Source organism: Chiloscyllium plagiosum, unplaced genomic scaffold (genome assembly GCF_037043375.1).
Source record: "Chiloscyllium plagiosum isolate Xiang-an unplaced genomic scaffold, Cpla_swu_hap1 HiC_scaffold_36, whole genome shotgun sequence".
Lineage (NCBI taxonomy): Eukaryota > Metazoa > Chordata > Chondrichthyes > Orectolobiformes > Hemiscylliidae > Chiloscyllium > Chiloscyllium plagiosum.
The window spans coordinates 20851530-20876681 of record NW_028270174.1 but is presented as its reverse complement, the minus strand read 5'-3'; the positions used below and the strand labels follow the sequence as shown (position 1 = coordinate 20876681).

Here is a 25152-nt window from a genome sequence, read left to right as displayed (position 1 = left end):
GCAACTTAATCAATAAACTACAGATAAGCAATTTCCCATTTTGCTTAAATAGGACGAGAAATCTTCCCCTAATGAGATGCTGAGACAACACGTATTTCTCCAGGAACCTTTACAAAGTTATGCTCAGCTCCAGATGGTTTGTTTCTTTTTATTCAATTTCCAGCCACATAACTTCTAATCCCAAGAAATTACCTCCAGTCTGAGGGTTATAATACGGATTCCTACTTCAATCTCAAGTTAGGTGAATCTTCCAGCCTTTTTAGCTCCTCACAGACGTGGCTTTTTTCAATCTGAGCATGAGCTCCTATCCACATTTTGCATGCTCACTGCCAGAGGAAATAGTTTCTCTGCTTTAGCACAGGTTTGGCTGCCTCTGTCTTCCTACTGTCTTTCTCCCAGATTCTTGCACTTGGACTTTTTGCCTCCTAACCTTCATCTAAATGGCAACATGTATCATATGGGCGTTATATTGATATAGAAATGACAATTAGCTATCTTTAAGATCCCCAACTTCACTCAAGTCTAGAAGTAAACAAATAGTATCAAGTACAGTCATTTGTGAACACTAATTTTCCTAACATCTTATTGTGACACTTGAAAAATGAGGGGCAGGTTTTTGCTCCCAAGGCATGTAGCTTAAATAGACTAATTTCCCAATTTAGCATATCTGCCATGTTTATTAAGCACCGTGAGTCCCAACTTTCACTTCAGGAAGGCGGGGGCATTGTAGAGTTGGGTGCATCAATAGGAGCGGGGGCAGGTGAGTGAATGCCAAGGTGCACTGCTGAGAATGCTCACCTTAGTTCTCTGGGACTTCATTCCTTCTGCTTTACAAAACTGTTAGGTCCTCTCGCCCTGATCCCTCACACAGCTTTACTCCTTCCCCACCTCCACCCATTGACCACCATCACACTTCCATGCCAACTCTTGGGTCCCACGCACATCACCCATCTGCTCTCATGCCACCATGCATATACCCACACTTCTCCTCCACAGCCTCGGTTGTGATTCGACCTGTGGGGGGGGGGGGGGTGCATCAATGATCACTCATTAGACTTTGAAAGAGGAACACTGTAGACCACAGGTCTATGGAAAGTCTAGGATACAGGCATGCATGCTGTTTACTCCCTGATCTTCCTACAGCATTGACCCTATCTGTACATGGCACCTCCCTGCACAGCCACTGCTGAATACATCTCTCATAGCTGTACCCTTGCACAGAGGGAGCCAAGCATTTGGGATATTGGCCTTATGTGTCAGAAGCACCTGATTCCATGTGCTCGCATCGTTCACCCTGCTGGCAGGTGGTGCATTAGGCTTTCTGCACAGACCTCCATCCACTACTGGTCATGCTGTCAGCTGGAGTAAAATTCATTGAGAGCCCACACAGAGATGCCAATGCAGTTTCAGGCAACAGTGGGGTGCATGAGCCTTGGTAGGAGGTGGGTACACTGACAGAGATAGTGAGGTAGCAGAGATGGCATTAGCCTGGCAGAGCGGAGATTGTGATTGCCCTTCCTTTTGCATTGCTGGTTGATCCTTTGCACTGATGGAGGTGGCACTAACACAGGTGATGATCTGAGACTAGACTGGCAGGGTTTGGTGGCACAGCCTCCTCTGTCAGTTTTCCAAGAAGCAGACACCACTTCTTTGCACTATGCCATCCACTAAGACCTCTCCCTTGTCCCTATCAGAGAAGCACGGCACCATCTTGTGCTATGCTGCAAATGTTTCTGCGAGTGAGCAAAAGCGTTTCAGTAATTCCAGTGCTCATCCACTGCAGCACTTTAAAGGCAGCATGGCGAACAGGGGGCACTGGTCTTTGGGCAGATGTATGCTGAGTGGTGAGTTCTTCTGGGAACTGCGTGTGGTAAGATAGAGCTGAAATCAGACATGAGTGATGCCAAAGGGGCGTGGTCAGTCAGTAAAGAGGTGAGTTTGGAAAGACAGGATGAGAAAGCTTGCTAGGACATTTTCATGGTGTGGAAATTAACCCATTTGATCTCTGGCTTCTTTGAGCCGCAAGAGTTTGTAAGCTCAATTTTAAACACAAGATTGTGATTTTAATTAGCTTGTACTTTAAAACACATTTATTTACTTGCCTAGGGACCATCAGTCAGAGTTTTATTCTGTGAAAGTGAAGACAGATTGAAATCCCACCACACTTATCACTTTAACATGTGCTGTCAGTTTAATTTTGTTCCATCAATGTGATCCAGCTATTAAAAAAAATGCATAGCCCATTATGTATGCATGCACTGGGAGTGGAACAGTGTGATTGGAGCTATAATTAACATCCTCTTCTAGGCTGTGCAATGCTCTCTCCACCTTTTTAATGAACCGATCACAATGCATCCTTGTTCTTGTCACACCGATCCTGTCATTTCGGAGTTACCTTGCTTTGCGTATTCATGATTCCTAGGAAGCTTGTGATGAGCTCATGCAACAACAGGCTTGCGTCCTTCTGAACCCCTGTAAGATGGAGGCTTGCATAGAGTACCTTGTGGTAGAGGTCACATGGCTACAACAAAGCAGGAGGCACATTGTGACAAGTCTATATTTTTTGTCCCAAATGACGATCGCCCCCAAAATCTCTTCTAGAGATATGGCAGTTCTCTTTTGCCATTACAGTTGTATTTAGAAGCATTGAGCTTGGCTTATGCTTTTTCTGGTTACTTGAATGTTTTGATCAGTTTGTCTTGCCTTGTAGTGTTCGACTTGTTTTGACAGAATCATTTGAGGCTTCTGACAGCCAAGACTAGAAGCCCTTCTCTTTCAGTATTAATGACAGCTAATCTTTCAACATACTCAGTTCATTCACTCCTGCTCTTGTGCTGGATGACGAGAATGCTATTTTACTGTCCTTGGTTTACATTCTGTTGGTAATGAGTAATTCAAAGGGAGATTCACTTTACCCATTTAGAGTGGCTGTCATATGCTTGTCCTGAGACTTGTATATTCTGGAAGCAAAATGGCAAGAAAATCGACCATCTGAGAATCCAAGCCGATGTTTCGAATAAAATAATATATTCCAATATTACAGGATGCAATTATTTGTGCAGTGGTTTACCAGCAGCTTCAGCAAGAGTCCAAAAGATTAGAAAAACTCCCATTGAAAATCTGAGCTAATTGAAAAGGCTTCTCAGAGATGGGATGAAGAGTGGGCCATTCAGCTCTTTGAGCCACATTTCTCATTTGCTTAGATCACAACTGAGGTAATCTTAAAGCCATTTACCCACCTTGGCTATTAATTGATGGTCATACTTAGCAAAGGTATATCAGTCTCAGTTGTTTTCAGATAAATTTTCATTTGATCAAACTTTTTGGCAGAACAAGCTTCAGAATTCTGCTATACATTGTTTGCAGACTTCCTCGTGGCATCACCCTAATCAGTCTAAGAGTGTATTTGCTACTCCTTATTCTAAACAAGTTGACCAGAGAAAATAGTATCTTTCTATCCACCCTATCAAATCCTTTCATAATCTTGACCAGTAGACAATGGGTGCAATTGAACATTTGAACATGCCCCAAAGTTTGAAAGAAATGTTTCCTTCTTCAAGTTTTCACTCAAACTCTGTTCCCAATGAGTAATTCAAAGGAAGGTCGACTTTATCCATTTAGATTGGCTGTCGTATGCTTGTGCTGACACTTGTACATTCTGAAAAACAAATGGCTTGGAAATTGACCGTCTGAGTATCAAAGGCTATGTTTAAAATAAAAAATATATTTTGATGTTATAGAACATTATTTTGCAGTGGTTTACCAGCAACTTCTGTAAGAGTCCTAAAGGTTAGAAAAGCAAATTACAAATATTTGGCACAAAGAAGCACAATTAAACAATATTTTTGAATGTACTTGTTTTGTTTAAAGTAATGTCCTTGATATTTTAGGGGTGGTACCTTCATGCAGTTTATTAACATAGCTGTAAATGGCTTTATCGTAAAAGTAACCATTTAATTAGTGTCCATCACCTGAGAGTAAGCCAATTCTAAATAACAAAAAATGGTTGAGAAAAAGCAAGTGCTACTTATTTTGAATCATTGAATCCCTACAGTGTGGAAGCAGGCCATAATGACCCTCCAAAGAGCATTCCATCCAGACTCACCCTATAATCCTGCATTTCCCATGGCCAATCCACCTAACCTGCACATCTTTGAACTGCGGGAGGAAACTCACACAGACGCGGAGAGAATGTGCAATCACCACGCAACCTGAAGGTGGAATCAAACCGTGTCCTTGGTGCAGCAGTACTAACCACTGAGCCACTATGTTGTCCTCTGGTATACATGAATCACATTTCTCTCAGTAAATTCAAGAAAATAACATCCGAAAAGCTTTTATAGCTTGTAAGTTAGTGTCCATGTGCTCAAAAATGCTGAATTTTTATTGTACTGCAAATGGATTCAATAAGCAGAAATTTCCAGTCGTGATTAATTCACACTTGGGATATGGCCTGTTTTGTGGGTTGGGTAGGTACGAAATTCTAGTGCAGTGTTTTTCCCACTAGTACACTGGTAAACTTCATTTGTAATTATGTTTGGAATTCTGCAATCTTCTGCATTGAGTCAGGTAAATTACATTGTCTGAAACAAAAGCAATACCTGACTGTAAAATCCAGGCTCTGGATTAGTGGTGCTGGAAGAGCACAGCAGTTCAGGCAGCATCCAAGGAGCTTCGAATTTATTCCTGATGAAGGGCTTTTGCCCGAAACGTCGATTTCAAAGCTCCTTGGATGCTGCCTGAACTGCTGTGCTCTTCCAGCACCACTAATCCAGAGCCTGGATTTTACAGTCAGGTATGCCTTTTGTTTCAGACAATGTAATTTACCTGACTCAATGCAGAAGATTGCAGAATTCCAAACATAATTACAAACGAAGTTTACCAGTGTACTAGTGGGAAAAACACTGCACTAGAATTTCGTACCTACCCAACCCACAAAACAGGCCATATCCCAAGTGTGAATTAATCACGACTGGAAATTTCTGCTTATTGAATCCATTTGCAGTACAATAAAAATTCAGCATTTTTGAGCACATGGACACTAACTTACAAGCTATAAAAGCTTTTTGGATGCTATTTTCTTGAATTTACTGAGAGAAATGTGATTCATGTATACCAGAGGACAACATGGTGGCTCAGTGGTTAGTACTGCTGCACCAAGGACACGGTTTGATTCCACCTTCAGGTTGCGTGGTGATTGCACATTCTCTCCGCATCTGTGTGGGTTTCCTCCCGCAGTTCTAAGATGTGCAAAATCCAGGCCTCAAACTCTTCCATTGGTCACTGTTGATATAATTTTGCACCAGACACCCAAAGGGTTTGCTGAAATTTGGTTATTTGTTGCTTTAAAATGAAGACATTTTGAAGCCGTGGCTGTTTAAAAAATTCTGATAATTCCAAGATCTGTACATACACTTCTGAATTATTTTACAGATTCATAAATTGGAACAGGAAGAGTTGAGACTACAGAATGAGATGCAAGATGCAAAGGACCAGAATGAGCTGCTAGAGTTCAGAATCTTAGAGCTCGAAGTAAGACATTGTGTTTGTAAAGTGTCAAATGGAGCAGACATTTATGAATCAAAAAGGAGAACATGTGTGCAGTAATATTGAATGTAGTTACATGTGTTCCAGCACTTGCGAGAACTGCCTTTTATTAATGTGCTACAATTTCACTTCAGAAGAAGTGAGATGTCTCACAGCCTGAATTTTTGATGTCAAAAAATATTTGAAATATATTACGAAGAATTGTTAGAGAATGATTGAATTGTACAGAGATTATAATTTATACAAATATTTATAGTGAAATATTTTTTGCACATAATAAAAAGATTTTGTTTTTGCTCCTAATTGCATTCATCATTTGTGTTTCATAATCCTGCATTGTTCATCAATCACCACAGTGAGTCCAAGTTTGCTTCTGTTACCGTACTTCATATGCATTAGGGTTTTTAATACACTCCCATTATGATTTGCTTTTGTTTTACTTTGAATAATCTGGTGGAAAGCCAGGAGCTTCACATCATGGTGTTCTGCATGTAATTGAACTGCATTTCACACGCAATTCAGTGCAGGAGATACTGAGGAGCTAGAAAACATAATTGAGAAATGTAACAAATTTCTTTTATGGAGAAAGAAATATGACAGTAAGCATGAGTACAGCTAATCCACCAAAATGCAACAAACTTTTCTTCAATTCTATCACAAAAGTGTATATTTCTTTAGAACTATGCTAGATTTTCAGGGAGCGATTACATTAAATGTTGCTTTGTGGCATGTACATCACACTGTGATACCATATATGTTTTGTTAGAATATTCAATTTTAGTTTGGCCTAACACTGTTGCATTGGCAAGTAAATGTGGTGCAAACCTTGTATTTCAAAACTATGCAGGAGCACTAACCCAAAAGCTTTGTTCTTTTTTAGTTGTTGATTAAGCTCACACGATCTATTATTTTCCTATCGTTTTTGGGAGACTCCTCACGTTTGAGCATGACTCCATTGAAATCCATTTATTTCCAATATCCCTGCTTTTCCATCCGGTTCATTTCAGCAGCAGCATTCTTCCATAAGCAAGTTGTAAAGTAAGTATGGAAAACATAGTTCAAATAGTAGCTAGCATTAGGTTTTCTGGTAGACAACCGAAACTGTAAACTTTCCAGTCACTGTTACGTCTGCGAAAATGGTTTCACCAAATAATCCTGAGCTGAAGATTGTTAATTGCTGTGATGTCGTGTAAAATCATCAAATATGACCAAAAATCAAGTTAAGTTTTGACACTGATTATTTATGGTGAGATCCTTTTCCTTCTAAAATGTTTCATTGCTTAAAGTAACCTTAATTGTGCTTTAATAAAAATTAAGAAAGCTGTTTGAAGTTTATTCAGATTTTACTCTCAAACTGTAAATATTAAGACCTGAGAGTACCGAAACAAAAGATGAATTGGGGAAGTGTTTGATATGAAATTGAGTTCACAGCAGTTAATACATTTCAAAGCTTGAATGTCATGCTATGATCTTAGTATCTTATAGAGGATATTTATTTCTTCATAATTGTGACTTGGATCTGATGAGACTTGTTTCCTGCCTGCAGGAGCGGGAACGACGATCACCAGCCTATAACTTGCATATATCAGCCTTTTCTGAGAGTGGAAGTGCCCTTCAGCTCTATTGTCAACAAGAGGGTATTAAGGTAAGATTTTTCTTCATCAGAATCTGCCTTGTCTGTGGCACCAGAGCATTATAGAGTGTATCTCACATTTTTGGATATGTTCTACATTTGAATCGTGTGTCAGTTGCAACATGACAAGCTTAAGTCTTGGGTTGCGCAAGCTTTTAAGGTTTTCTGGAGAAATGCAGCTTATCTCAGTGATTCTGCACAAAGATGTGGAGGAGACTGTATTGAATACAAATAAGCTATAAGATGTGTCTGGCAAGCGTGAATAAACCTTTGGGCAGCGTGGGTGACTCTGTGGTTAGCACTGCTGCGTCACCCAGGGACCTTCATCGTCATTCCTGATGAAGGGCTTACACCTGAAATGTCAATTCTCCCGCTCCTCGGATGCTACCTGACCTGCTGTGCTTTTCCAGTGCCACACTTTTCGACCACAAAATAACTACTGGACTACTTTACATCAGTCTTCATTAAATTAACAATGATACGAAGATCACAGTAAAAGAGATGAACAAATTATGGATAAGATAGCAATTATTATGAACTGAAAGGATAAGCATTGTTGAAAGATGATAAGTCACCTGTTCTAGTTGGAATACATCCTAGATCACTGAAAGAAGCCAGGGCAGAAATAGACAAGGCATTGGTCACAAACTTTTACTTTCTCATTGAATAAAGAAACAGTATTGGAGAACTAGGAAATTGTTAATATAATACCACTATTTAAGAAAGGGGAGATGAATAAACCAGGAAGCTACAAACCCGACATATATTGGTGACAGTTATTGAAAACAATTATCAAGGATTAAAATATGTTTCATTTTGAAAGGCATGGATTAATTAAGGAAAACCAATCTAGATTTGTTTAATGCAAATCCTGAATGCCTAAATTGGCTGAATTCTTTGATAGGGTAACAGAGAAGACTGATCAACGAAGTGCAAGTATTATTGTCCAGAGCAAACCGTTCAAAGACATTCAACAGTGGCAGTGTAGGAGAATTGATAGAAGCTCCAGGAATTTGAGACAAATCAGGACTGGACACAGGCAAGAGCGAACCATCAGCATTTATTGCTGAAGAACTATATACCTGGAGCATTGCTAGTGACTTCTGTCATGTAACCTGATATCATCATGGAGTACCTTAAGCACATGCTCAAGATTTACAATCAAACTACTGGTTAACCCTTTACTCACCTCAACGGAGACTTATTAAGAAGATGAAAGATCAAGGAATTAAGAGGGAGGTGGTGTTATGGATTCAAAATTGGTTCCTTCATAAGAAACAAAGGATGGTGGTGGATTTGTTTTTTTTATATATAGACTAGCTTGCACTGGTGTTTCCTGATTGTCACTTTTGGATCAATTGCTGTTTTTAGTCTTGAGAAACTATCTAGTCTCTCTTGGGGTAGGGAGCAGCCTTGTAAAGTTTGTAGATGATCCATGGCAGTGAGGATAGTCGTAGACTTCAGGCTGACATAGTCAGAATGGTGTACTGAGCAAGTAGCGTTCAGTGAAGGGAAGTGTGAAGCGATATACTTTAGGAAGGCTAATGTGGAAAGACAGTGTACTATAAATGCATGATTTTGAAAGTGTAGATGAGCAACACAAGCTTGCTGTTAATGTAGACAAATTTTTAACCACGTCACAACAAGTTGCTTAGGTGAATAAAAAGCATTTGTTTATTTGCATTTATAGAATATAAAAGTACAAACATTATGCTAGAACTTCTTAAATCCCTAATCAGCTGGACTATTGTGAATAATTCTCTGCATCACACTTCAGGAAGGATAAAACTATCTTAGAAAGAGTACAGAGACAATTTACCACCATGTTACCAACAACGAGGGATTCTAGTTTTGGAGAGAAGTTGGAAAGGTTAGGACTGTTGAAAGATAATGAGAGGTTTTGAAAAAGTAAATAAAGAAAGCTTTTCCCACTGGCAAGTAGTTAATTATCAGAGACCATAGATGGAAAATCCTTCACACAAGAAATGAAGGTAAGTTGAAGAGTATGTTTTCACTCAAAAGGTTGTTAGGATCTGGGACTCTCTGTGTCAAAAAATGGTGGAAGCTGATTCTATAAATAATTCTGAAAAAGAGTTGGACAGGTCCTCAATTTGGGATTTACAGGATGAAAGAAATAGGCAAGGAAGCAGTTTCAATGATTCAATGGTTACAACCATGATTACACTTCAGTGGATATAACTTCCCTACACACAAAATTAGCTGAGTGCTGGAAAATAGGGAGTAATGTTTACAGGATGTTTCTCAAGCTAAAGGAAGGGCTTGTATTGATAATCCTCATGGCTCAGTGTTGCAGGCCTTGTTTTGCCTCTATCGATATTCTGGACCTTGGAGTACACAGTCATAAAGTTTGTGGATGATACAAAACTGTAAAGTTCGTTAAACTGTGAAAAACTACGGTGCAGAATTGCAAAAGAACATAGACACATTGGAGTGACCTGATAGGCGGTACATGAAAGTCAATGCGGAATTGTGTGAGGTGATACATCTGGTAGAAAGATGATGGAGAGTTAACACAAAATAAGAGCTATTATTGTAAAGGGGGTGCAGGAGCAGAGGGACCTGGATGAATAGACAAGTCATTAAAGGTAGCCTGATAGTTTGAGAGAGAAAACAACCAAGTTCAGCATGTCCTACGTTCTGTTAACAGAGGCGCAAGAACAAGGAGGTGATGCTGAACTTTTATAAGACACTAGTTCAGCCTCAGTTGGAGTATTATGTCCAATTCTTGGTGCTGGGTATAGGAAGTGTATGAAGGCATTAGAGAGAGAACAGAAAAGATTTATGAGAATGTTGCAAGGGGTGAGGATTTTCAGTCATGAACATAAATTGGAGATGTCAGGTTTGTTTGCCTTGTAGAAAGATGACGTGATGGAGTGAATAGGGTGAAAATGTCTCCACTCGGGAGAGAATAAGAGTGCACAACTTTATAGTAATTTATAGAAAAAGCAAAAGTGAGATGAGGAAAATCCTTTTTATGCAGTGAATAGTTAGGTTCTGGAATGCACGGCCTGAGGGTATGGCAGAATCAAAACATTCTAGGGAAAATTGGATGCTTATTTGAAAAGGAACATGTGCAGTGTGACAGGGCAGGTGCTCTGTGGATTACTGGTGCAGATTTGGTATTAAACAGCCTCTTTCTCTGCTGTAACAATTCTGTGATTCTGAATAGTATTCCAATCGCTGCTCAGAACTTTAGTTGATCATGAAACTATGAAAAATGCTATAGAAGTTCACATTCTTTCTATTTATCCATTATCAGATATTGGGAGTGCCCTGTGCCAACTCGCAGATCGACAAATTTGACCCTCAATTTTCCATCCCCCTCCTCTCCCTGACTACCCTTTCCCCATCCTGCCCTTCACCTTTCTCCCTGGATCCTGTCAGTCTGCATGCTTCAGTACGTTTCCAGAATTATCTGAGTCTCAGGCCATCCACATTCATACTTACTCCTGGGCCTCCTGCTGTACTGGCAATGGGCACCTGGCGGCGCTGTCAACCTGCTGACGGCCAGCCCTTTATGGGGCTGAGTGTACTCTTGGAATGAGACTGAGGTCTCACCTCATGATAATTAAAAACCTGTCAACTGAAGAATGATTCAGAGCCAGACTTGGTTGAATGATGCTCTTGCGAAAGGTTAGGGTTAGCGTTAGGCTTTGTTCATTGCTCTTGTGAAAGGTGTTGGGTTGTTTCGTTGTACTAAAGGTGTTGTATAAATGTGGGGATTTCTTGATGATTATGCCTTGTTGTTCTGGAGAGCAGGCTCATTGGCAGAGATCATCTTGACCAAATTGACTTGTAGCCTGCTCCAGAAGCTTCTGGACTACCCTAGGAAGCCTGCCCTTGTCTCCGAAATGCCTCCTTAGACTTTACAGTAGCTGAGAACTGGCATGAGACTTTTGAAGATTTGGGATGACTTCAACCAGAGTTCTCCCTGGACTCCAACTTAATGCATGGCTGGAAATGGCATGAGCTGATAACTGCTGCCTAACCTGCTAAGTGTAGTCAGCATTTTCTGATTGCATTTCAGTTCTCCAGCATCTGTAATGTTTTGCTTGTACATGTGGCGACAAATATTGTTTCTTCGAGTGCGTAAAACAATCATTTTCAAATGTTTTCCCACTGTGACCTCATTTCAGTGCTTGAGGGTTGAGACAACTCCTATGTGCAAGTTGGGTGAGTGAAATAGGGTGAGAGTTGTTGAGTGAAGGAGAGGAAAGTTGTCAAGTGGGCACATTGGAGTGGGGGTGATTGTGGGAAGAGTTGTTGAGTGGGGCCTTCAGTTTTGCTCACAGTAGTTCTGATATTCTACTGGGGCCTTAGAGCTACAAAGCATGAGCAAATATGTAAGGGAACATCCAAGGATTGTCCTTCCATTTACCGCAATGTATTGTGGCAGCATGGTAGTTATGTGGTTAACACTACTGCCTCACAGCATGGACCTGGGTTTGATTCCAGTCTCAGGCACCTGTGTGGAGCTTGCTTATTCTCTCTGCGTCTGAGTGGGTTTCCTACGGGTGCTCCGGTTTCCTCCCACAATCCAAAAATGTGCAGGTTAGGTGAATTGGCTATGCTAAATTGCCCACGGTGTTCAAGGATGTGTATGTTACATGCTTCAGTCAGGGATAAATGCAAGAATAATGGGGAATGGTTTTGGATGGAATACTTTTCAGAGGGTTGGTGTCGACTTGTTGGGCCGAAGGGCCTGTTTCCACACTGTAAGAATTCTGTGATTCTATGCTTTTACCTCTGAGTTTGTTACAAGCACATCCCTGTTAGATAAATCAGCGTGCTGAACAGCTAATCAGGACACTGAAAGAATGACAAATCAAGACGCTGGCCAGTTGATAATCCATTTAGAGGTTAAAGTTCATGTCCCAGCACCAGTCACATTGCTGTGTCGGAACCTGTGACCCCAATGAGGGTCATGACCCATGGTTTGGTAGCCCTCCCATTAAAAGTTTTCAGTAAAACCTGCAGCTGTAAAACTTTTGGAATAAAGTATATCTCCAAGAAGCATAATGAAGAAAACTCAGCATCACCAATAAATGGTGATGCTTTTATTTATTTTTCATTTCAGTAATCATTTCATTTGACTGTTAGATTGATTTAATTCTTTGTGAATGACATTAACCCTTTCTTTCAGGATGTGGTTATTCCTGACCTAATGAAGAAACTTGATATCCTGGGAGATAATGGGGTAAGGTTACTTCAGGTCAGCATGGCTCATCGATGTAATCTAAATTCAGCAGATTCATGTTGCGGGCACCTTTCATCCCATTCTGTAATGACTCCTCATTTTGTTGTGATAACATCCAATTGTTATTCGGTTGTCATTAAGTGTGGGCGATGCTGCCAATTGGAAAATAAAATGTTCTAATCTTAGTGACATCCTGTGTCAGTATCATGTATTCGCAGATGATGTATCACATCGCGGGTTCTGAACAAAACTCCCTCTACCTCATCCCAACATTGAACTTTCATTTCCTGTTCCATCTCAACCTGTATTTCACACCAGTTACCCTCAAAGTATCCGTAAGAAGCATTACCTCACTTCTGGGCAGTTTTGAGTTATAAATCACCACTGACTGGGAGCCAGTTTGAGGCAGCCTTTGCATTTCACAGACCACCATCAAAATTAAAGCCTTTTTGGCTGGATTTGAGTTATCAAAGCGCAAGTATTTGTATTTTGTACCCGAGCCCCCAAACTCTGATGACACGGCGGCAAACCCCTCTGCTGATTAAACCAAACAACTCGAGAAGCTCACCTCACCTCGTAATCTGTTAAAGTACGAGTGACAGAGAATTCCCAACTTTCACTATTTAAAGGAAGAATATCAATTTATTCTTAAACTCTAAAAGTGAGCATTAAACAACAACTATTTACAACTCTAAGCCTGCTTTCTCTTAAAGATTTGTTATCTACCACCAACTCTAAACAATATACTGTTCCAGTAAATGCCCCTTTTAAAATTACATCAACTTAATTTTCAAAACCCAGCAGCGGCTGTAGTCTCCGGTGTCTGTCTTCCTCTGGTTATAGATCTCCCTGGGACATCTTGGGCCTTTTGCTGCAAAGATGTTTCATATGAAAAGGTACATTTTATAGAGAGTGTTTTGAGTAGCAGTCTCTGTCTCTAGATGGCAGTCTCTGGTTATCAAAATGTCTGCTTCTTTTATACCCTAAACATCGTATCGTCTCATTGGTTCGATGTTGTCAAACAGTAAAATTCAAATTCGATTGGGTTTTAGTACCCTGTGGCATAATTTAAACTGATTGGTTAAATTTGAACTGTTGTGAAAACATAGCAACCAAAAGTCAGGTATTTGTTTCACAACCAAATGTTGCATATTTTCAATTTTCCAGTACAGTCTGCTAGTCAGTCGCATGACAGGTGCCTGCATTCATTCTCTCTTAAAGGTGCAGTACACACCTTCAACTTCATAACAATTTGATTTAAAATAGCCATTGTATGTATGCTTTCAGTAAGGCTGTGTTTGCATGTCACAACACTAGGGGGAGGACTTTCTGGACATGCTCCATGTCAGAGTGTCAGCTGCTTGCATTAAAACTAAAAAAAGTTGACAGAGACTAACAAGAAAGCTCAAGTTACCCATTTTTAGATTTTTGGAGTTCTAAACTCTTTGCAAGTTTTGTATTTATTTCACCAGTCATCTCACAAAAATTCCCTCTGCAGGCAATAAATTAGGATGATATATAATCAGAAAATGTTAGTAAAACAACCAATGCGGAGTGTGCAAGTTTTTTAACTTTCGATGTGTGAAATTGATTCAAATGTTTAAGGGCACCATTTTTTGCAATAATAAAGTTTTTTAGATGAGCTTCCCTACAGGATAGAAACAGGCCATCTGGCCCAACAGGTCCACTCTGACCCTCCGAAGAGCAATCCACCCAGACTCATTCCCCACCCCTGACTAATGCACTGAACACTATGGGCAATTTACCTTGGCCAATTCACCTGACTTGCACACTTTGGATTGTGGGATGAAACCAGAGCATCCGGAGGAACCCCACGCAGAAAATAGGAGAGAATGTACAAACTCCATACAGTCACCCGAGGCGGGAATTGAACCCAGGCTTCTGCCGTTGTGAGGCAGCAGTGCTAGCAACTGAGCCACAAAGTTATGTTGACTAAAATATTTAATAAATAATATACTCAAGGTGGGACTTCAAATGGCAACCCTGGGATTAGGCATCCCATTATTTACCAATTGAGCTGCCTGGGTTGTGTCAAAGCTCCTTACACCGACTTTTAACCACACCTTGCCTATGGAGGCAAAGTTCAAATGCAATATTTTTGAGATTGAGATGCCAGCACTCATTGGGACCCAGAATGAATAATCATTGATGAGGTGAATTGAATTATACAGCCTTTGATCAATCTAAACCCCTAAAACTAGCCAGAAAGATGTCAAGAGCAGTTGTCCGTGCGGTAGTGCTGTAGTGTTGGCTGAGTATGTGTGCACAACTGTTTTGGATGCCATTTTGCTCAGTGGCAGGCATGACAATATTTAAGGATCTGTTTTTGTAGTAGCTGAATTGACTGCTTTGAGCAAGTAAAATGATAAATTAATTGGAATGAGAAACAAAAATATTTAGTTTACACCCAGATTTGTTTTTGTATCTCAGGGAAGACAAGTGCCATTAAGACTATTAATAAAAGGAGGGAATTGGAGCAATTGAATTGAAATCTATTGCATTCTTGTATAATTCGCTGTGGTATAACCAGTATTAATGGTGCAAGCTAAACTTTCAAGTGATTGCATTGTGGATATTTGATTGTTTCTTCTGCTGTGCGACAGATCTTACATATTTGTGAGAAAGAGAAACAAATATTTCAGCAATTTTTTTTCTCTGATGCTCTCAACTACACACTCCACATAGGTTGTTTTATTTAAGGGTATTATGTTTGTGAAATGTTTGAAAGTGCGTCGAAGTGCAGCAATCTTTTTCTCCCCCTATCATTGCTATCATTTTCTGCCTCAGAGACACTGTGAAATAAATGGAATTTTCAGCTAAGACTTTATTACTGACAGTGTCAAGATGCAGTTGGTAGCAGACTGTACCTTTTTTTTTATTAATAATGCAAATTTTAATTTGAATAAACAAATACATTTGTTTTTCGTTCAGCATAATAAATACCTGACCTGTAACTGGTTAAATTTGGCAAAATGCATTGTAGTGAAATTGCAGTTTTACCCAGAAATTCTGAACACTTAGCATTATTTATACCCCAGTGAATGACCGCCAGATCTCCTTGATTTTTTTATTTGGATGGGACACTAAACACCATTTTTTTCAGGTGGATGTAAAGAATCCCAGCACCATTGGAATGAGTAGTGCAGTTCTCCTTTGCATCCCAGCCCACAGATATCCCTCGACTAACATCACTAAAAATTAGCCATTATCTCAGTGCTGCTTCTGGGATCTTGCTGTGTGGAAATGTTTCCTGCATAGCAACAGTGACTAAGCTTCAAATAAAATTACTTTTGAGACGTCCTGAGAGTGTGAAAGGTGCTACATAAATTCAAGCCTTCCTTTCCTCTGAAGTGGACTTAAAAACTCACAATTTAATATGTGTGCATGTGTAATATATTAACTCAGTGCATGGATAACTCATTTTATACTGGGGTAAAACTGTGTAAAGCATCTGACTAATTTGTTCATCTCACTTATACCTCCCAACACAGCATAAATAACTGTGCTGTACCATTAAGCTCAGTTTCAATACTTTGTGCATCTTTGTATTGCAGAACCTAAGAAATGAAGAGCAGGTTGCAGTAATTCAAGCTCGTACTGTGCTGTCGCTATGTGAGAAGGTACACTTCCAAATCATGATCATTCTATGAAGCAGGAAGTGCATTCATACACCTGAATGTCGACCACTTCTGTTAATTTGCTTACTGGAATAAAGCATACACAAAATAGATTGCTCATACTTTGTACTCATCGCCAGTGCCACAACAGAACCATTTTGGTGGGAGTTATTCTTGTAAAATGTACCCCTAAGAGTGAATAATACATTTAGCATGACTATTTGTCTTTCCAATTATCTTATCAGAATGACACTGTTGAGGTCCCATGCTGTTTTATTTGTCCATTGTACACGTGCATAGAGACTAGGGTTTGGTCAGCTCAGTTGGCTGGACAGCTGTTTTTTGGTTGAATTCTTGCATTGGCTAAGGTTACTGTGAAGGTCCCACTTTCTCAACCTCACCCCTTGCCGGAGATGTGTGACCATTTCAATCTGTGCCTGAATTTGTTGCTTGGATTTATTATTCTAGCAGCTCTTTCTGTGTTTAAACTTACAGATTTATGTGCTGTATGGGTATTGGTAGCTCCGAATCGCTGTGAGGTTCTGAATGAATGATAGATGCCAAGAGGTTTGGTTAAATGTATTACTTACCAAGGATCCAATAATTGTTCTTGTCATTACTCTATCAAAAAGAAACGTAATTGCATGGATCAGCTAAGGATAAAATTATGGGTTCACTCGAGAAAGTTGTAATAAACATGTGCGATAAATACTTTGTGCGGTTCATACAAGCTGCACTTTCACTGAGTGAGTTTGCTTTGTAGTCTTCATCACCATTACATGTTGGCTCAAACACTCTATGTGGGTCCTTTTGCAATTGAGAAAACAATTGAGCTGGCCAGCTCCTCAACTGTAGGGGAATGTATTATTATGAAAGGTTTCCATTAGCAATCCATCTGTAACTTCACATAATGTCGATCTGATCACTTGTAGATCCCTTGACTCTTTCACTACTGCAGCACCACCTCGCTTCCTGATTGCTGTTATCTTTACTGTTTGGACAGTAATAACAACATGTACATGTGCAGTGTCTCACAGTAAAACATCCCGAGTTGCTTCTCCACTTAGGACTCTCTGATATTATCCAGAAATTAGAAAAGCTAACCGTCTGAGGATAACCGCTGCCATCTGATGATGGGACATTGCAGAAAGGGACACCTTTTAAATGTCCCCAGATTGGTTACATTAATACAGCCCACTGACTGAAGCTTTTATAATAAGATACAGTCATGGGTGTCAGGAACACATTAGAGACAGATTTTGCTTCAGTCACAGGCAAGTAATCTGATTAGGATGCTGTTGTCTGGTAAACATTGTGGCCAGTAATGGATGTTACTATCTGCATTCATTCTCATGGGATTTTTTTCTTATTAAGCTGCAATTGTATGACCCGCAGAGCACTTGTTGTGGAAATGAATTCCAGGAATTGTGACAGAAATTAACTGGGATATACATCTGATATTCAGTAGAATTTGTAAAATGGCATGCACCCACCCCCAGAATTTCTAGTCATTAAGAACTTAACAGTACTGTTGTAACAGCTCCCCGCACTGCCATCAACCCTTCCAGCCCACTTAGACCACAGTGAATTCTGGCTCAGCTGCTTTATGCAAGTGTAAGTCAAACCCAGGAAGGTGCATTAATCACCTGCTCAAATACAAGCAATAATAGAAAATGCTAGATGCACTCAGCAACTCAGGCAGTATCTATGGACAGAGAAACAGAATTAAAACTGCAGGTCAATCACCTTCTAGTTTTTTTTTAGGGGTTCTTGACCTGAAATATTAGCTTTGTTTCTATTTCCGCAGATAGTGTCTGACCACACAAGCATTTTCTGTTATTATTTAGGTGCCAATGGCCAATGAGATTCCAAATTAATTTCCGTCATGCATGTTTGCTTTAATTTTCAAGAATGCTGTAATGGCATTTCATGAGCTCAGTGCGTTCATTGGTATTTATACGAAATTTGTTTTTTATGTTCCATCCATTATAACATCTCAATTTTGCTGTCTGAAGCTAAGGAATTGATGATTGATTTACTTAACCCCTACCGCCTCCCCTAAACGTGTACTGTTGGGTGTCATTTAATCCAGGTGGCAAGGGCTTGACCTGGTGAGAGGGCAGACCTGGTGAGAGATTTGTGTCTCCTCCCTTGGGGAAACCCATGTCATATTAAGTACCAGTTTGTGACCAGCAGAGAGCCTTGCCCTGGACCACCCTGGGGTGAAAATCCTGGGCATCCCAACACCCCCTCCAAAGCGCTGCTCATCAAAAGTTGGCAGCTCTTCATTGTTGTGAGTGCCAGGCAAGGAGCATGGGGCAGCTGTTGGCAGTGCCCCCATCAGAGGGTCAGGATCACTGAGGGGAACCATACCACAGGTCATTGGAGGTGGGATGAGGGTGGTAGACAGGAATGTGATGGTAGAAGGACAGGAGTTTAGCAGTTAGTGCTGTGCTGGGTTGGGTGCCTGATAAAGAGGGATCCCTGACCTCCTCAACCCCTCCCCCTGGAATCTGTGATCACAATCATTAAGATTCGCTTTCCGGATTCCCCACCTGGTGACTGTCCCACAGCAGAGGAGCTCCGGGCCCTACAAAAGGGTATTAGTTGCATCCATGAGGCTTTCAAACCTGGACTAAATCGAGGCAAACTTGACACCTGATTAAGTGACCCCCTCCCAATCCCCCAATCCCCCAACCATCAGCACCAAACTCTCCATTGTGGAGGGTATTAAAATCCACCCATCATAGTATTCCTACAGTGTGGAAACAGGCCATTTGGCCCAACCAGTCCACACAGACCCTCTGAAAAGTATCCCACCCAGACCCATTCCCCCACACCTATTACTGTACTCTACATTTCCCCTGACTAATGCACCTAGACTACACATTCTTGGACACAATGGGCAATTTAGCACGGCCGATCCATCTAAACTGCACATCTTCGGACTAGAGGAGGAAACTGGAGCACCCAGGGAAAACCACGCAGACATGGGGAGAATGTGCAAACTCCACACGGATAGTTACCCGAGGCCGGAATCGAATCCGGGTCTCTGGCACTGTGAGGCAGCAGTGCTTACCACTGAGCCACCGTGCTGCCCTTTATTCTACCTTAATCTTTATGTAGCCAACACTTCGTATGATACAATACTTATGGAGGTTATGCACTAAATAGTCAAAAACTGATGTCAGTGAACAGGATTTGAGCGCATCCTGAAGAATGAAGAATTTTTAACACTGTGTTGCTTTTTCAAGATAATTCAAAGGAAATTCTTTATCCCAGTGAATAGTGGAATGTGAAGCTTGCTAGACAAGGTGTAGTTCAGACAAATATCATAAATGAGTTAAGAAGAAGTTTGATAAATATTTGAGGACTAAAGGGACAGGAGGATATGTTGAATTGTTAAATGAATACAGGTCAGGGGTCAAATGAAGCAAAGTACAAGGAGTATTAATCAGCCAAGGGCTGTTGGGCTAATGACGCTAAAATGCATCTGGACGCTGTTGATTTCTGTTGTTAGGCTTTTGCAGGAGGCCAGTACATCAGTGCTATGCATCTCGAATGTGTGTAGCAACCCGTAATACTATCTCCACAGAAGTGAGAATGGACAATGCAGCTGTATTCACCGACCCACACAAACAATACAGCCTTGTCTGCACAACAAAATTGCTAACAAGTCGCACGCTTTCATATGCCTCATAGGACAGTAAGGTAAATGCGGATATGACGGAGAGCCTGGAAGTGTCGATGGCTCTTGTCCGTGCGCTCTGTGAAATTAATGCTGCAGCAGTAATGGAATTGCATTGCAAGGCTAGCTAGTAATTTATGTTTGGCTGTAACAGGCTACATCCTTGATCCTCCTGTATGACCATTGGCTGCAGGTTGCGAACCTAGACATGTCATTTGCCATTATTGAGAAGAAGCCGTAAAATAGAGTCACTTCAAAGTTACCCAGGATTTTGAAATGCCAGGAGCTTTGATTATTACACACAATCTGATGGGAATGCGATGTTTTCCATTTCACACTGAAAATCCCAGCAATGCTCGAAAGGGCAGGAGGGAAACTCCTGCTCCTCACAGCACTTAAATCATGGAAAATTGTCAGCCCAAATCTGTACGAATAGGTTCATCATAAGACTCGAATCTAATAACTGCTGTAGAGGAATTGTCAGCATCAAATAATTCTGGTCATTTTTATTTAATATTGTCACAATTCAAATGAGAAGAATGCTCCCATAATCAATCTCACTATTCCACAAGTCATCAGAAATGAGTAAATATCCAATTGAACCATCAAGACGATCAACTTGCCTGATGGATTGCTATTCAGCGCGAAGGTCACACACACCATCAACTGGAAAGTAACTACTTAATGTGAACAGACTTATAAATTAACAGATAGCAAAATGTAGATTACTAATTTACTACCATGTGATTTAAGCCAGACTCCCTTCAAACCCCAAACACACACATTCATTCATGAATAAGACTGACAGAAACAGACAATTTGGCATCAATTTTCGGGTCGAAAATACAGACAGGCAAAGAAACAAACTCTGAATGTCAAAGTCCAGGCCACATGGTTGGGATGAGTTGTTTTCATCAGTTCTTCTGAGTGTTATCAATGCTGACATGATGTTGTGCACAGAAAAATGGCCAGTCTTTGATCCAGCAGCTAATTTGGTCGACCTTGGTCTTCTCTTGTCTTTGGAGCTCTTTCTCTAGAGTTTCCAGGTTTGTGTTGCCTTATTCACGTAAAGAAAAACAGAGTGACATTTCTTGTTTGCAGGCTTTTGGATATCTCCGAGTGCACTTAAAGGATTGTGAAAATGCAACTTGAAAAGCAAATCCAAAAAAGCTGCTACTAGTTTTCCCTTAATTCCAAGATTTCTGTTGCCATTCTGTCTCATAAAGAATTCCACCTCTGTTCTCTGAATTGTAATGTAATCCTGTAGCCAACGTGTATACCACATAAGCCTACTTGATCTTAGAGTTGCAAAATGCTCCTGGGTACTTTTAACTATGTAGCATGTCCAACTTGCATTTTCCAGTTGACTGTCCAAAAGGAACACAATATGGCTGAATTACAAAACCAATGTAAGCTAGTGTACTTAAAGCTTATTGGGTCATGGGGGAGTGGCTAGGACAGTTGGCGTCTTCACAGTGCATCCAAATCTTACTCACATACAACAGCTATTGTTCAGCACTAGTGCTTTTGCCTCCAAGATGGAAGCTTTGCGTTCTAGCCTCATTGCAGCAGTCTGAGTACTTAATGTAGGCTGATACCTTACTGTGTTACTAAGGGAGTGCTGCACTGTTGGAGGGGCCTCATTCAGATAAGACATTAATAGAGACTAATCTGCATGCTCAAGTGGATACAAAAGATCCCATTCATTGTCAGAAGGTGAAGAGAGGAATTTTAACTATTGTTCTAAATAATATTTTTCTTTTATGAAACATCAATTAAACAGATCACCTGATCATCGTCATGGTGACGTTCTTGGAACTTTACTATGCACAAATTAAATTCTGTGTTTCCTAGATTATGTCAGTGATTAAACTGCAAAATAAAATGTTTCATTGAAAACCCTTCTTTCTAGCTTACTAAAAGAAGAAGGGGTTAAGAATATGTTATTTTCCCTTCTCCATATTATTGGACGCTGAAGCTGACGATAATTGTCCACTGCTACCATGGTGGAAACCACCTAACTCATCACAGACCAGGGACTGAACCTACCCCTCTCTGATTTACCTGGCTTGCATTAAACTTCCTGGTTCATTTTCATTATGTCAAAGTCTCTGATGCCTTTGCTGCATGGACTGGCTTGGTGAGTTAGTGAAGATCTAGTACCTTATCAAAGAAGTCATTTGGATATGTATGAGTTTACAATATGAACATTAATGGACATTGTAGAACTTGGTCCTATTCATATCTACTGTGGAGCTACCTTTGCCATTCTACTGCCCACCTGACCAGTTCTTTGATGTTCTCTGACAGTTTAAAACTACCCTCTTCACTGTTTACCATGGAATCCATTGTTGTGTCATCTACAACCTTCTTGATCGTATCCTACATTTGACTCTGATTCATTAACGTACACCCCAAACAACACGAGCCCCAGCACCAAAGCCCTGAAGAACTCCATTGGAAAGAGTTATCTGTCAGAGAAACATTCTTCACACATCACTCTCTATTTCTTGCCTCTTTTCAATTTTAGGTCCAAACCATCACTTTGCCTTGGATCCCATAGGCCTTTATTTTCTTGGTCAGTCTGCCATGAGGTACCTTATCAAAGTCTATGTTAAAGTCCATGTGATCTACATCTCATGCATTACCTCTTCAAACATTTCCCTCAAAATGCTGACTATCCATGATTAATCAGTATTTCCTCAAGTGCAGATATATTCTGTCCCTCTAAATTCTACTAATTGCTTTCCCACCACTGAAGTTAGACTGACTGACCTATAATTTACTAGTCTATCTCTTTCTCCCTTTTTTTAAATAATGGGACAACAGCTTGTGGTGGACTGTGTGCTACTTAGCTGTAGGTATAAACATTGAGGAAGGCTTACATTTATAAATAATCAAAAACTGAATCTTCCTCATATGGGTTTAGATTTTAAATGCTGATGGTGGAGAGGTTATTGTGCAACTGTGTTTATTGTCATCTGAGAAGTCACAGGTAACTGATGTTGCAATTCTCTGGACGCTGACTCGAAATTATCAAATCTGCAATTTTAAGATTGAGCTAATTTATTTTCTCTACCAAGGTGATAAGTATAAGACCATAAGACCTAGGAACAGATGTAGGCCATTCAGTCCATCGAGTCTGCTCTATCAATCGGTGAGATCATGGCTGATCGTATATTCCTCAACTCCACTTTCCTGCCTGTTACCCAGAACCTCTGAATCCCTTAGTGATTAAAAATCTGTCTATCTCAACCTTGAATACACTTAATAACCCAGTCTCTTCAGCCCCCTGTGGCAAAGAACTTAGAAGAAATTCCTCCTTATCTCTATCTTAAATGTGTGACCCCTTATTCTGAAATGATGCCCTTTGATCCTCAACCTTCCTAAAAGAAGAAAAAAAAAACCTGCTACATTTATCCTGTCAAGCCCTCTAAGAATTTTGAATGCTTTAATAAGGCCATTTCCTGTTCTTCTATAGTCTACTGAGTACAAACCTCATCTACTCAACCTCTCTTCATAAGACATAACCTGGTATCAGCATTCTCTGGACTGCCTCCAATTCCAGTATCTTTCTTTATATAAGGGGACCAAACATATTCACAGTATTCCAGCTGAAGTCTGAGTAGCACCTTGTTCGGTTTTAGCAAAACCTCCCTACATTTATGATACACATCTGTGTTGAGCCATTTTCTCATGTTGACATAAAGTACATAAACCTCATTTTCTCGGGTGAACTGAAGCTGGCACTAATCTCAGTAGTGTAGAATGTGGCAGGCTTTAAACCACCCTCCCCTCCTGTCAGTTACCGACCCAGACCCAGTGTGAGCAGACAAGTGGTGACTAGCAGATCTAGAATATTGGGCAGCAGTCAAAAGAGACCTTGTGGTGCTCCCCCAAGTGCTGGATAAATGAAGGGGAGTGTATTAACAAATAGGAAGCAGAACAGCCTGAAACAGAAACTTATCCTCGCGCTCCCAGTTCAGCTGCTTTAGCCCCAGACCTAAGCAAGAATGCCAGAAGCCAGTTCCAAAACATGCCTGCATTCACCTGTTGTGGCTCTGAATCTTCTTCTTGGCACCATCACGTGGGACACTTGTCACAATGACCTTCACTGGGTTAAAACAGCATTGGGGCTTCAAGAGTAAATACACAGCCAGAGCTGCATAGTTACAAACACGCATTTGAATCAAAAACAAAGGAGGCCATTCAGCCTCTTGAGAGTGCTATGCTATTCAATATGATCATGGTTGATCTGATTGTAACTTCAATTTTGCTTTCCTACCTATCCCTGATAATCTTGCACTACCAGAATCTACCTACTTCTGCCTGAAAAATATTCAAGGACTTTGCCATCTTTTAAGGAAAAAGGGTGGCACGGTGGCTCAGTGGTTAGCACTGCTGCCTCACAGCGCCAGGGACCCGGGTTCAATTCCCGCCTTGGCCAACTGTCTGTGTGGAGTTTGCACATTCTCCCTGCGTATGCGTGGGTTTCCTCCAGTACTCTGGTTTCCTCCCACAGTCCAAAGATGTGCAGGTCAGGTGAATTAGCCATGCTAAATTGCCCATAGTGTTAGGTGCATTAGTCAGGGGTAAATGTAGGGGAATGAGTCTGGGTGGGTTGCTTTTTGGAGGGTCTGTGTGGACTTGTTGGGCCGAAGGGCCTGCTTCGACACTGTAGGTAATCTAATCTAAAATTTGTCTGAGAAAAACATTTGCCTAATCTCTGCTTGTAAGTGAGCAATCACTGATTTTTAAATTTGAAGCCTAGTTTCAATTAATCCCAGAAGAGGCAACACCCTCTTCATGTCTACCTGTCAAAACCCCTCATGATCTTATATGTTTCAATCAAGTTGCCTCTTACGCTTCTAAACTCCAGTAGATATAAGCCTAGCCTGCCCAACTATTCCTCATAAGGCTACCCAGATATTCTAGGTATTATTCTAGGAAACCTTCTCTGAACTGCATCCGATACTTTTACATCCTTCCTTAAAAGAAGTGACCAAAACTGTACTCCAAATGCAGTCTTACCAGAACCCTGTATAACTGAAGCATATTTTTGAATTCAATTTGCCTCATGATAAATGATAACATTCTGTTAGCCTTCTTAATTACTCTGTGCATCTGCATTCTAACTTCTGTGATTCATGCTAGGATAACCAAATCCCTGTACAATTCTGAGCTGTGTAGTCTCTCACCATTGAGCTAACATGCTTAATTTTATTTCTCCTGATAATATGGACAATTTCAACTTTCCCATTGTATACTTTATTTGCCAGATTTTTGTACACTCACTTTGTCTGTATCCTTCGAGCATCCTTATGCCCTTTTCATAACTTACTTTCCTATCTATCCTCATGACATCAGCAAATTTGGCAACCACATTTCTGTCGCATCATCTAAATTACTTATATAAATTATAAACAGT

At 40.5% G+C, this 25152-nt stretch overlaps 1 protein-coding gene across 1 annotated transcript in view; it reads left to right on the top strand.

The window, feature by feature from the left end:
• LOC122539414 (janus kinase and microtubule-interacting protein 1-like) overlaps window positions 1–25152 on the top strand; it is a 419997-nt gene that overhangs the window by 333558 nt on the left and 61287 nt on the right. Inside the window, 4 exon segments of the mRNA XM_087980036.1 lie at window positions 5434–5532; window positions 7094–7192; window positions 12345–12398; window positions 15974–16039. Of these exon segments, the coding sequence (XP_087836162.1) occupies window positions 5434–5532; window positions 7094–7192; window positions 12345–12398; window positions 15974–16039 (318 nt within the window).